Below are 13222 nucleotides of genomic sequence, written 5' to 3'. Positions count from 1 at the left end.
CAAGCTGTTTCATATTGCCTTCCTTAGTGGTAAGTTTTTGAGATTAGAAAATATCCATATGTTTTTGAAAACTGGTTTCAACAATACAATACACTGCTTTCTTTTTCATATTAGTTATAGACTATCATTGATATAGACTATCAATGAAATTTGACTTTGAAGGCCTTAATAGCTTCTCTGAGTTGATCTTGTGTTATCTTTTACACAGGAGGCTTATCTTGTATTACCTTTGCAGAGGTTTCAATAGTGGACTGGACAATGGCTTATCTGTACAAGTATCTCCAGATCTCATGTGTTGGCACTGCTGAGAAAGTGACTGCACCTCCGATGCAGAGGTGGCTTTCCGATGTGAATATGATTCTAGGTTAGCAGGAGGACGTTAGAAAACCAGCTCCATCGTTTCCAACAGTGAGACGGCACAATTTTAGAGAGTTGTGTTCAGTTGCTACACAATTATTCTCTTTTTGTTTGTCATCTCCACCTCATTCCCTCTCCTCCCCTCCCCAGAGCCTTTGTTTCATGATGAAACATAGATTGTTAGGGTCACTCCTGCAGTGGCTAGCACTCCTGAAGGCTGAGCTCTCTTCCTGGGATAGTCTCTTTCTTTCTTTCTTTTTTTTTTTTTTTTTTTTTGTTTAGACGGAGTCTCACTCTGTCCCCCAGGCTGGAATGCAATGGCACGATCTCAGCTTGCTGCCACCTCTACCTCCTAGATTCAAGCGATTCTCCTGCCTCAGCCTCCCATGTAGCTGGGATTACAGGCACACGCCACCATATTCGTCTAATTTTTGCATTTTTAGTAGAGACAGGGTTAGCCAGGCTGGTCTCAAACTCCTCACCTCAAGTGATCTGCCTGTCTCAGCCTCCCAAAGTGCTGGGATTACAGGGCGTGAGTGACCACGCTGACGCGACAATCCCCTTCTGCTTTGGCCAACCACACTGGTGCTGAGGAACAGAACCTAGTCATTTTTTCTTACTCCTCACATACCTGAGGTGACAACCAGCTGGGCAGTGCTGGTTGCTGATCCATAATCATTTCTTGCTGAACATGTAAAGATCCCTGCATCTTCAGGGAAAGTCTCAGCGATAACTAGGGTGCAAATCTCCTCTGGAAGTGAAGAGAACAGAATCATTCATCAGAGTTTAACCATGAAGTCACTTCTAAGAAATGAGACCCTCTGCCATACCATAACTAACAAATCAGGTAATGATTACTACAGATTCACTTTATAAACCGTTTGCAATAGAATCTCTTTACATTTAATTTAGCAATTCTGCCTAGCAGAAAAAGCTTTGGAGGCAGACCCATTCTTTGTGATGTTAGACAAGAGCAGTCTCGGTGTCTTCAACTATAAAATCGGGAAATATATACCTAATGGGTTACCTGTGAAAATAAAACGAGAATGTCTGCAAGTGTGTAATCCTGTACTTTGCATGTAGGAGTTAAGTTGATTGCATGTGGGAGCTGTTTCTGTACATATAGCTACTCTTATATCTGCTCAGCTGCAAACCAAGTAGGGGGAAAATAAAGCTCCTCTGAAATGCTAACCACAGGGAAAAAAGAACATAACCTGTCAATGTTTGACCTGCCGACAGTTATTCTGGAAGATACTGTTAAACAGCATGGCAGTGTTGTATGGCATGAAAATCCCAGACTGGAGACAGCTGCTACAGTTTGAATGAGGGTTCTGCCACACCTTGACTTTGTGGCTCTGGTGAGTCTCCCTGAACTTCAATGTTCTCAGTAAAATGGAGACAAGAATAGAAGCTACCCCCAGAGTTTGTATTAGTCGTGCATGACACACAAAATTAACCATCACAGGGTTATTGTGAGAGGGGGAGGGGAAGAGGGAGGGGAAATGATAACAAAAACAATAGGTGACAGCTACATAACCCTTACGATACACTAGGTATTGTTACCAGCACTTAACATAGATTAAATTTAATCTTATGTCTGTCTTATAAGTTTATTATTATTCACCCATTTTATAGATAGAAAACAGAAGCTAATTGATTACCAAGGTCACATAGCTAATAAATACTAACATAGGGATTCAAACCAAGCTGGGCTCCAGACTCCAAACCCTAGCTCCCACCTACTCTTGCAATATGACATACTATGCGTAGGACACTGCCTGGCATACATCAAACGCTTCATAGCCAGTGCTAGCTGTTACCATTAAAAGGAAGCTGTATCTAGAGTACTGATTACTTTTACTAGTTGAATAATTGCTTATATTGTACCAGCAAAATAAAGACAATTTTGTGGGCAAACGTTAAGAAGAGTGATATATTTCAGATTCTCACAAAGTGATTCTATTGATTATTCACATATTTTTTGGGCAGTGTAAGACTGTGTATTGTAGATTTTCTGGTAATAATGGCTGCCATTATTCCTTCCTTTGCAGACATGCCTCTTTGTCATGTGCCTCTGTAACTCCTTCCATCAAGCAGCAGTCTCTTTCCCCATGCCTTCAATCTGGGCTGGCCTTGTGAGTTGTTTTAACCTAGAATGTGGTGAAAGGGATGTTGCTGGCCAAATAGGAGCTGAAGCCTTGAGAGGCCTTGCCTGCTTCTGCTCCATCTCTTGGAACCCTGATGAATCCCAAGGTGAACAAGGCTGTGCCAGCCTGTGGGAAGAAGACACCATATGGAGCAGATGTAAGCCCTTCCCAAAGAGACCATCCTAGACTAACTCACTCACTCCTCATCATCCTGGCAGCTGACCGAGGCCGCACCGGGAGAGGCCAGCTGTGGTCAGCACAGCCTGGCACAGACCACAAAAACTGCCCAGCTGAGGCCAAGCCAAATAGTTCACCCACAGAATTATGGTTACTGCTTTCAGCAACTATATTTTGGGGTGCTGTACTGTGTTGCAGTAGCTAACTCATACAATTTGATAAGATAAACCTCCTTCGCTAACATCCTTCTAGGGGCAAACATCTCAGACCATCAATAATGAAAATTAGCAAATTTGTTTAGAAACATATTACACTTTAAGCCCTGAAACAAAAAAAGTACTGACTTTTATTAAGTCAATAAAAGTGACTATGTTGCTAAAAAAAAATAGGTAAAAGTGCTATGTTGTTAAAAAAAATTTTGTCTATTGAAGACAGCTTTCAATATTTTAATTTTTTACATGTAAATCAAAGTAATAAATACAAAAGTAAACAAACAATGAAGTATAAAGTGGAAATGTTTCTCTTTATAACCTAATTCCCTTTGTATACTAATACCCCTTAATAATCTCACTCTCCAAAGGCAAACGGAGAGTTTGTTGTATTTGATTCTAGAAAAAAGTTCATGTATCTATCATTTCAAAATTGATCCAAGAATCATCAAACTATACAGTTTTTGATGCCATATTATTGGGTCAAATCTGTATTTTTTTAACTGATAAAATTTTTATTTCACTTTGGAATTTTTACACTGTGTAAGGTGAAACTAGAACTGTTTAAAAGACATACATAAATCTAGTACATCAATAGCTGAGGATATTTCTTTTTTGCTATTCTATTTTCACAACCACGGTGTGCTTGCTAGGCAATATAACCGTCACAGAAGCAAACGTTGGGCAGAATACTAGTAGGGAAAAAAAGCAAGAAAAGAGCTACCAGATATACAGACAGGCTTGGTTCCACACTCACTTCTGCATTTTCAAGCGCCAAGTATTAACTGCACATTTTTGTTCAGTTAGAAAGGAGGGATTTTTTTGTTGTTGTTTTCTTTTTTTTTTTTGGTTTTCAATCAGTGCATGCATTTTTCTTTTCTTAATTTCAGCAGATGGAGAAGCAGGTGGACTCTACAGCTAGGTGGAATGTTAAAGGTAGAGGGATGATCTGTTGAGACCAACAGGCCTGACTATTCTCAATTCTCTCCACTGCAGTATCCATGCAACTTCCCTGAATATAGGGTCTCCTTAAAACACATGTTAGACCTGAGCTGGATGAGTGCACTCGGGAGACCTGGTGACAGGCACTAAGAAGCATGATCAGGGCCAGCCTCAATACAGGGAGAAATCATGGATATTCAAAAATACCTTTTTGATTCAGATCCTGGTATGACTGAAAAGCAACACCGTGCTGAGAACAGGAGGAAGACAGAGCTCTGGTGTCAGAAGCTCTTCTCAACTCTTTAAAGCCAGGCTTGCTCACCAAGGTGCTCACTAATGCCTCTCACCCCTGCCCATATGTAGCATTAAAAAGTGAACAAAAGACAGATAAAGATAGAATTCAAGAAGGAAAAAAGGTAAGGAAGCAGAGGGACAGAAACTTAGGAGAGAAATGAAAACCAAAGTCAGTAGTCAAAAAGAACGGTGGGAAAGAATGTTTAGATTTCAAAATTTAAAAGCCTGGAGCTAGCAGGAACCTGAAAACTGATTACTCCTCAAGTGAAAGGCACTCTCTACAGGACGTCATTCTTTTTTTAAATTTTTTTTGGAGATGAGGTCTTGCTCGGCTGCCCAGGCTAGAGTGCAGTTATTCTCAGGTGCAACCATAGGGGGCTGCAGCCTTAAATTCCTGGGCTCAGGGGATCCTCCTGCCCCAGCCTCCCAGGTAGTTGGGACTACATGCATGCACCACCATGCCTGACTCAGAACATGATTCTTAAAGGTATCATCCAGGAAACAGATAAGGTCATTCACAAAACACATGGCTTTTTTCCTTGAGCTCAGTGCTAACAATGAAAACAGATTCCACTATTGAAGCACAAGTTGCAAATGGGTAACACAGCTAACTCACTGCACTGCTGTAGGAAAGGAGGTTTAGTCAGGTTTGTTACATGAGCACTTGAACTTTCCAAGGTGTCATAGGCCAGTTTTCTGCCTCAAATAATTTCAATTTCAGGATGCGCGTTTCCTCAGAGGAAGACACTGTGGACATTTGTGGTCATGAACTTTTGAGTGGCAACAGCCCAAACAGGTCAACAACAGGCAGCTTTACTGTGAATTACCATTAAACCTGGCCAGGTGACGTGTGTCTCACTCCAAGTTCCAGCATCACAATGTAATCTCTGTAACTTTCTGTACAACTTTACAATGGAATTGTCTATTTCAATGATTTATTTTGATATCAGATTAAACTTTCCAAAAAGTTACACATAATCCAGGTCTATTTTTTCCCACCAGAAAGAGTTCTGTAAATCACAAAACTCCATAATCACAGTGTTCAGTTAAAAAAAAATTAAACACACAGTAATCCTGTCAAATGCTAATCAAAATCAAAATTTCAGAATGCTGTGGCATTTTTGGGACCAACCTGAGTTTTAGATACAAATAACAGCTATTTATCTCAGAAACCATTTTTGTTAGGCTGAGGCTGTGAAAAATCCAAAGTCAACATACAATTCTTTTTTTTTTATTTGTAATCGCACATGGGAGGGTACGGAGTGACACTGAACAGATCACGAAGCATGAGAGACACTAGTTCTCTCCCTTCCCAGCGTCTCCTTTTTCCCCTGGTTTTCCGACGTCCACAGAGTGAGACTGTCCCTAAGTAACTGCATGATGAGAGTGCAAATAAGACTCTTCATTCAGTATATCCAATTTAGCAATTGGTTCACCAAATGCCATTTTTGCCAGGCCACAGGCCTTTTCAGGAGAATTGAGAATGTCATAGTAAAAGACTGAGAAATTAAGTGCCGGATCAAGTCGAACTGGGTGTGCAGGCTGCATTTCTTTCTAATTTCTAATTGCTTCCCGGTAAGCCTGCTGGGAGTTCAACACAGTGGTTTGTTTGTCTCCAGATGCCACTTCAGAAAGATACCTAAAATAATCTTTCATTTTCAGGTAAAACACCTTACTTTCTGGTTATGTAGCACTGGGAATGAGATATTTGTCCAACAGCTCCAGAACGTCATTGCAGATGTCCTGCAGTTCTGCCTCTATCTTCTCACGGTCCTCTTTGTCCATCTGCTGCTGCTTCTTATTCCTGTCTGTTTTCTGCTCAATGCTGGAGATGACACGCTGGGAAGAGCAGCGGGTGCCTACCACATTCTTGTAGGCAACAGAGATCAGATTTCTCTCTTCATTGGAGAGTTCATGCCCCTGTTCTGTGATCGCCTTCATGGCTGCAGGTGCATCATCATAGCTCTCAGCCTGCTCAGAGAGTTTGGCTTTCTGTACCAGCTCACTTTTATTCATTGTCATTCCATGGGAGGGCGGCAAGGGACAAAGATGCTGCCCAGCGAAGGTCTGAGCGAGGTGACCGCTTCCTTCCCAAGCCCACTTCTTAGGTGCCGGCAGCGGCAGCTACCCCAGTTCGGGAGTCCCAATACACATGTTTTTTGTATTAGCAAGTAATATGGCCTATAGGTGTCATTGAGTTTTACTCCATTTCTCACTCCATCCTGCCCCACCCACCAAAGCCTTATCCCCATTTCTCATGATGCCGATGGTAATCTGGTTAACAGACTGCTTGAGATTTTGTTAAAAGCTAAAATGCAAGGATTCTTCTGTGTCAAAATGTTACATTCCTTAGGAAAGATCTGAGGACTATGGTGATTATGAGCTTTTTTTTTTGAGATGGAGTCTTGGCTCTGTCACCTAAACTGGAGTGCAATGGCGTGATCTCAGCTGACTGCACCCTCCACCTACCAGGTTCAAGCGATTCTCCTGCCTTAGGCTCCCAAGTAGCTGAAACTACAGGTGCCTGCCACCACACCCAGCTAATTTTTGTATTTTTAGGAGAGACAAGGTTTTACCATATTGGTCAGGCTGGTCTCGAACTCCTGACTTTGTGATCCACCCGCCTTGGCCTCCCAAAGTGCTGGGATTACAGGTGTGAGCCACCATATCCACCTTATTATAAACCTTTGAGAGGTTAGCATTGTAGTGCAGCTCAAGGTAAACTCATTTCTAAGATATATTAATACAGGTTTAAAATTGCAAGAGTTGTAAAAACACACACCTTATTTCTTTCAGCATATTATTCAATTTGATGTTTAAACAAAGTATGAAAACAGTTTAATTTTTCTTTATGTTCTATTATTTATTAATTTTGTGTTCTCTACTGAACCTAAATTACTTAGTTGAGGTAAAAGTAAAGGCCAACGACAGTAGGAGAAATACTGCAAAATCCCACTTAAGAGGTATCTAAACTAGTCATACTCTAAGAAGCGGAAAGTTGAATGCTGGTTGCCCAGCATTGGGGGCGAGAAGGAATGGTTGTTGCTTTTTTTTTTTTTTTTTTAGACAGAGTTTCACTCATGTTACCCAGGCTGGAGTGCAATGGCGCGATCTCGGCTCACCGCAACCTCCGCCTCCTGGGTTCAGGCAATTCTCCTGCCTCAGCCTCCTGAGTAGCTGGGATTACAGGCACGCGCCACGATGCCCAGCCGATTTTTTGTATTTTTAGTAGAGACGGGGTTTCACCATGTTGACCAGGATGGTCTCGATCTCTTGACCTCGTGATCCACCCGCCTCGGCCTCCCAAAGTGCTGGGATTACAGGCTTGAGCCACCGCGCCCGGCCCATGGTAGTTGCTTTTTAAGGGTATAGAGTTTCAGTCATGCAAGATGAAAACATTCTAGACATCTGCTGTATGACATTAAGCATATAGTTAACAATACTGTAGTGTATTCTTACAAATTGAAGAAGGTAGGTTTCATGTTATATGTTTCTTTAACCATAATAAAAAAGTAAAGGGCATTGAAATCTATATTATTAATCCATTTAAATGCTAATTGAAGGCCAAGCATGGTGGCTAATTGAAGGCCAAGCATGGGTACCTGTAATCCCAGCACTTTGGGAGGCTGAGGCAGGCGGATCACTTGAGGTGAGGAGTTTAAGACCAATCCGGCTAACATGGGTAAAATCCCATCTCTACTAAAAATACAAAAAAAAAATTAGCTGGGTGTGGTGGTAGGTGCCTGTAATCCCAACTACTCGGTAGGATGAGGCAAGGGAATCACTTGAACTTGGGAGGCGGAGGTTGCAGTGAGCCAAGATCAGGCCACAGCATTTCCACCTAGGCAACAAGATCAACACTCAGTCTCAAAAACACACACACACAGACACACACACACACACACACACACACGCACACACACACACAAATGCTAATTTAAGTAAAACACTGTGATAGGTATCATAAGAGCAAAGACATTAAAATAAGGAAGAAGTTGCTCAAACATTCTATATCTTTCTTTAAGAACAGTAAGAACAAATGGTTCATAATTGCAGCAAGAGGGAAGGAGGTAGGTTAAATGAACAGAAGGACTCATTAAGCAAAGGTTATAACATGTCAAGAAAATTTTTTGGATGAAGTCTGAAAGCTCCACCCATGAACAGCTCCTAGAAGCTTTTACAGCATCTATCTATGTGTTAAGGCTTTTTTTTTTTTCCAAAGTGTTAAGCCTTTTTAAGCGTGTACTGTCTTAATGTTTTATAATTGCAGATTAATGGTTCCTGCCCTTGAGTTGGTCTATAATCTTATCAAGCGGTTAAGACACCTCTTTCACATCAATTAGACTTGAGTTAGAAAATCATCAGGTGGGCCAGGCATGGTGGCTCATGCCTGTAATCCCAGCACTTTGGGAGGCTAAGGCAGGCCAATGACCTTAGGTCGGGAGTTCAAGACCAGCCTGACCAATATGGAGAACCCTTGTCTCTACTAAAAATACAAAATTAGCCAGGCATGGTGGTGCATGCCTATAATCCCAGCTACTCAGGAGTCTGAGGCAGGAGAATCACTTGAACTCAAGAGGCGGAGGTTGCTGTGAGACAAGATCACACCCTTGCACTCTAGCCAGGGCAACAAGAACGAAATTCCATTTCAAAAAAAAAAGAAGAAAAATCATCATGTCTATTCCAACTCCAGAAGTTTACACCCTTCATGCCACATGACAATGGGATAGTTTTTAAGCCCTCCTCTCTTTCCTTCAAAATTATGCTTCTTAAGAAGGCAGTGAAGTCAGCTGCAAGCAAAAATGTTTGCCAGAAACTATTTTGTTAAAATTTCTTGAAATGTAAGACGGAAGTAGGAAATATAGAATTAAAATTTTTAGGCAATTAAAAAATTCCTGGTCCTTATGTCTATTTCAGACTTCTGAAGAAAGTAAAATTCAAGTACATTCTGCAGTATTTTAAAGAATTGACCAAATATTTGATCTACTATAAGGATCCTGTGATCACAAAGACAGGATCTTTTTGGTTTTTTTCCCCCATATGTCTTGAGAGCTTTGCAACTCTTCTTACTCAGTCTGTAAAAACAAAACCAAAGTTTCCTGAATTGTCTTCTTTTTCCTTATTCTTAAGATTTCCCTCTACTATTTAAAACATTTTATTTATTTATTTTTGAATAGGTAATACAAATACAAGGTACCAATTTTTTATGGTACAAACAGGTATATGGTTCTCTACCTTTTAAATAATTAAAAATTTTCATGAGGCTTCAATTTTAAAACAGAGACAATATATTTCAGCTTGTATCTATATACTAAAACTTGTTACAAAGAGACAATAGAAATACCCAGTTATATAAAGGGATAGATTATTTTAGGTTTCATATATATACATATTTCATACCTATAGATGAAAAACATAGTTATGAAATAGCTCAAAAATAACATATAAACAATATTAAAAATATGCATACACATAACCTAAAATAATCTATCCCTTTATATAACTGGATATTTCTGTTGTCTCTCTATAACAAGTTTAGCATATATGCATAGGCATCGATATATGAAAAACACCAGAAAGTACACCAATCTCAAGAGAGCCCAATGGCATATATTTCACTTATAAGATACTTTGCGTTCTTAATAATGTTCTTAAAATTTTTTCCTTTTTCCTGAAATGATGGTTATCACTCAAGACTTCCTATGGTAGAAATAGTGGAAAATACCGGCTGATTTTCACAAACCCCTGGAATACTTTTTTGGGTACTGTAATGTGGATGCTGGGTTATACCGCAGCAGGTGGTGGTATACTGACGAGGCAACGCTGGGCCTCATCTGACTCATGGTGATGGCAGCTGACTTTGATAGCTCATTTCATGTCTCGCCTCTCAGTAACACAAGTTATGTTTTTAAATTTTATGATCGAAATAGACCTTTAAAGGACAATGTGTTGTGCCCAGTGTGATTGCGGACTTACATGGATAACACACACAGAATTTTCCAGCTTTCCCACTGTTTATGCAGGTGGAAAACAAAGCCAATTGGGTTCACTATTAACAGAATATTTACTTTCAGTTTCTGCAGTGTTGATAAGATCAAAATGAAAAATTAATTTATTGAAATCCTGAACCCAGGTTATATACTATGTTTTATAATTTCAATACTGTATCTCTACAAATAATGAGCACATTAAGACCACGCCCCATCAAACAGGCAGCTGTGGTGTCACAGGGAGGGAAGGTGTCAACTCAGGCAGGCTCACCTCTGCTCACCGTAGCGTCTCTGGCAGGCAAATGTCCCCTCTCACAAGATGCATTGTGGGAACTGGGAAAACACCATGACTAAATGGTGTAAAGCTGTGAGGTATGATCCAGCAACCCCATTTCTGGCTATATTGCCAAAGGAATTAAAATCTGCATGCTGAAGAAATACCTACATTCCCACAATCATGGCAGCATTATTTGCAATAACCAAGGCATGAAAACAACTGAAGCATTTTTCAGTGGATGGATTAAAAAATGTGGCATATATGTATATTACAATACTATCCAGCCTTAAAAAAGCAGGAAATTCTGTCATTTGAGACAACATAGATAAACCTAGAGGACACTGTGTTAAGTGAAATAAGCCAGGCACAGACAGACAAATATTGCATGATCTTACATGTGGAATCCAAAAAATATATAAAGCAGGAAGATGGTTAATCAGAGAGGGGCGTGTGACAGACAGCAGAAGGGGAGACATTGGTCAAAGGTGCAAAATTTCAGTTAGGTAGGGGGACAGGTTCATGGTGATTATGGCTAATAATAATATACTGTGTATCTTAAGATAGCTGACAGAGAGTATTTTAAAGAGAAATGAGACCAGGTGCAGTGGCTCACACCTGTAATTCCAGCACTTTGGAAGGCTGAGGCGGGAAGATCACCTGAGGTCAGGAGTTCGAGACCAGCCTGACCAATATGGAGAAACCCTGTCTCTAATAAAAATGCAAAATTAGCTGGGCATGGTGGTGCATGCCTGTAATCCCAGCTACTCAGGATGTTGAGGCAGCAGAATCGCTTGAACTCAGGAGGTGGAGGTTATGGTGAGCCGAGATTGCACCACTGCACCACTCCAGCCTGGGCAACAAGAGCAAAACTCCATCCAAAAAAAAAAAAGAGAGAAATGATAGGTATTTGAGGTAATGGATATGTTAATTAGCTTGATCATTCTACAAGTATTCATATGTCAAAACCTTGCATTTTATCCCATGAATACAATTATTTTCCCATAATATATAATGTATCTTGTATGTATTTATGTATTATATTTACCAATTCGGTATAAGACAAAAAATATGAAAACATGTTAAAACGATGAAGCATAATGTATAGTTTTGATATTTTAAAATCAGTAATTTTTGTTTAAAAAGATGAAGAAAAACTAAAGGATAGAAAAATGAATTGGCAACTCTGAAATAGGCAGGACTCTGCATTACTCTAATTTTATTTCTATCCTACATGTGGCCTTTGGTATATACTCAAAGATGTAGCTATAACTATTATTCATATTTGTATTAGATGTGCCTTAATTCCTCAGTACGAATGGGTTATTCTGGTTGGGATGGGGAGACACGGCCATTTTTAAGGTTGGGTGGAGATTATTGTTAACTTTTGAATCTTGAATCTTTCATGGTGGCATTTTCCAAACTTGTTTGATGGGAAGAATCACCTGGAGCACTCACTGGTTCAATATGTTGATTACACAGTGTCCCTCCTCTCCGCTAGAGATTCGATTCTGATTTGGCTGGGGCCAAGGTTTTCTTTTGTTTTGTTTTGTTTTGTTTGAGACAGAGTCTTGCTTTGTTGCCCAGGCTGGAGTGCAATGGCATGGTCTTGGCTCACTGCAACATCCGTCTCCCAGGTTCAAGCGATTCTCCTGCCTCAGCCTCCCAAGTAGCTGGGGTTACAGGTACCTGCCACCACTCCCAGCTAATTTTTGCATTTTTTAGTAGAGACAGGGTTTCACCATGTTGGCCAGGCTGGTCTTGAACTCCTGACCTTGCGTTCCACCTGACTTAGCCTCCCAAAGTGTTGGGATTACAGGCATGAGCCACCGCACCTGGCCGGGTTTTATTTTATTTTTTTTATGTCCTTTCCAGATGATTTACATCTTGAGAAAAGTATAAAAAACTGTGTCCTAAAAAAAAAGGTATCAAACATTTTTGATTAAAACCCACAGAAGAGATATATTTTAGGTCCAATCCGGTCACATGTAAAGGATAGGTATACATACATATACACACACACACACACACATATATCTACATTTCCATTACACATGTATATACGTATATATGTGTATATATGTATATATTTTCTATATATTATATATAATGTATATATATTATACATATTATAGGCAAATATATATAATGTTATATGTAATGTTCATGGCATAATTCTGTGCCTTAAAACCTACATTTAAAAACAGGATACAATTTTATTCAGTAGAGATGATACTATATATTTACATTTTATATATATAATATGTAATATACATATATACACATGGAAATAAAAGTTTCACAAAAGAATATTTAAAGTTACTACACAAGGTGCATGCTACTATTTTTATTCTATTTTTGTAACATGGCAGTTGCCCTCCACATTCATGAGTCATGAGCAGCAGTTTAAAAATACTGCCCCACAGCACAGTTCCTGGCTCAATAAATATCAATGAATCCCGGGTGATTAATTAAGAAAAGGGTTTCCAGACAAAGGTTTGAGAGATACTGATACATGTAGAGTACACGGTAATTATTTGATCAAAAGGTTCACTGAACAGAAGGAAAACAATAAGATACCAGAGAGAGTATGATGTAATCCTCTGTTTTTCGACTGTATATACACAGTTCTTGGCTTTCCATTTGAAGAGGACGATAGAAAGTGTGGAAATAATTCGAGCTGGAGCTTTCCATAAGATTAATCATTTGGAAAATGAGATGTCTCTGAAAAGGTACAAGGGATTGGGAATCTTTAAATTGAATGCATATGGTTACAGAATGAGTTAAAAGTGAGGTTAGCCTTTTTAGAAGGGGAAATACAGTTTAGAGGAC

General features: G+C 39.7%; 1 protein-coding gene, 1 long non-coding RNA gene and 1 pseudogene across 11 annotated transcripts in view; all 3 read right to left on the bottom strand.

Annotated features, from left to right (window-relative positions):
• PALLD (palladin, cytoskeletal associated protein) overlaps positions 1 to 13222 on the bottom strand; it is a 452487-nt gene that overhangs the window by 213428 nt on the left and 225837 nt on the right. For all 9 annotated transcript variants that reach the window (XM_032298624.1, XM_032298625.1, XM_032298622.1 and 6 more), the window contains one exon: positions 989 to 1108. In XM_032298624.1, the coding sequence (XP_032154515.1) occupies positions 989 to 1108 (120 nt within the window). The remainder of the gene's footprint in view (positions 1 to 988; positions 1109 to 13222) is intronic.
• Positions 1115 to 3081, bottom strand: LOC116565157. The gene is made up of 3 exons (XR_004275282.1): positions 2276 to 3081; positions 1884 to 1885; positions 1115 to 1586 (listed from the first exon to the last, which is right to left on the bottom strand). It is a non-coding gene; the product is annotated as an uncharacterized LOC116565157 (long non-coding RNA).
• Positions 3722 to 6535, bottom strand: LOC116565155 (annotated as a pseudogene). Its single transcript, XR_004275281.1, has one exon. The product of XR_004275281.1 is annotated as a 14-3-3 protein beta/alpha pseudogene (transcript).

Source organism: Sapajus apella, unplaced genomic scaffold, assembly GCF_009761245.1.
Source record: "Sapajus apella isolate SASKATOON/1434 unplaced genomic scaffold, GSC_monkey_1.0 scaffold39, whole genome shotgun sequence".
NCBI lineage: Eukaryota > Metazoa > Chordata > Mammalia > Primates > Cebidae > Sapajus > Sapajus apella.
The sequence above is the reverse complement of the archived record's forward strand: the minus strand, read 5'-3'. Positions and strand labels throughout refer to the sequence as shown.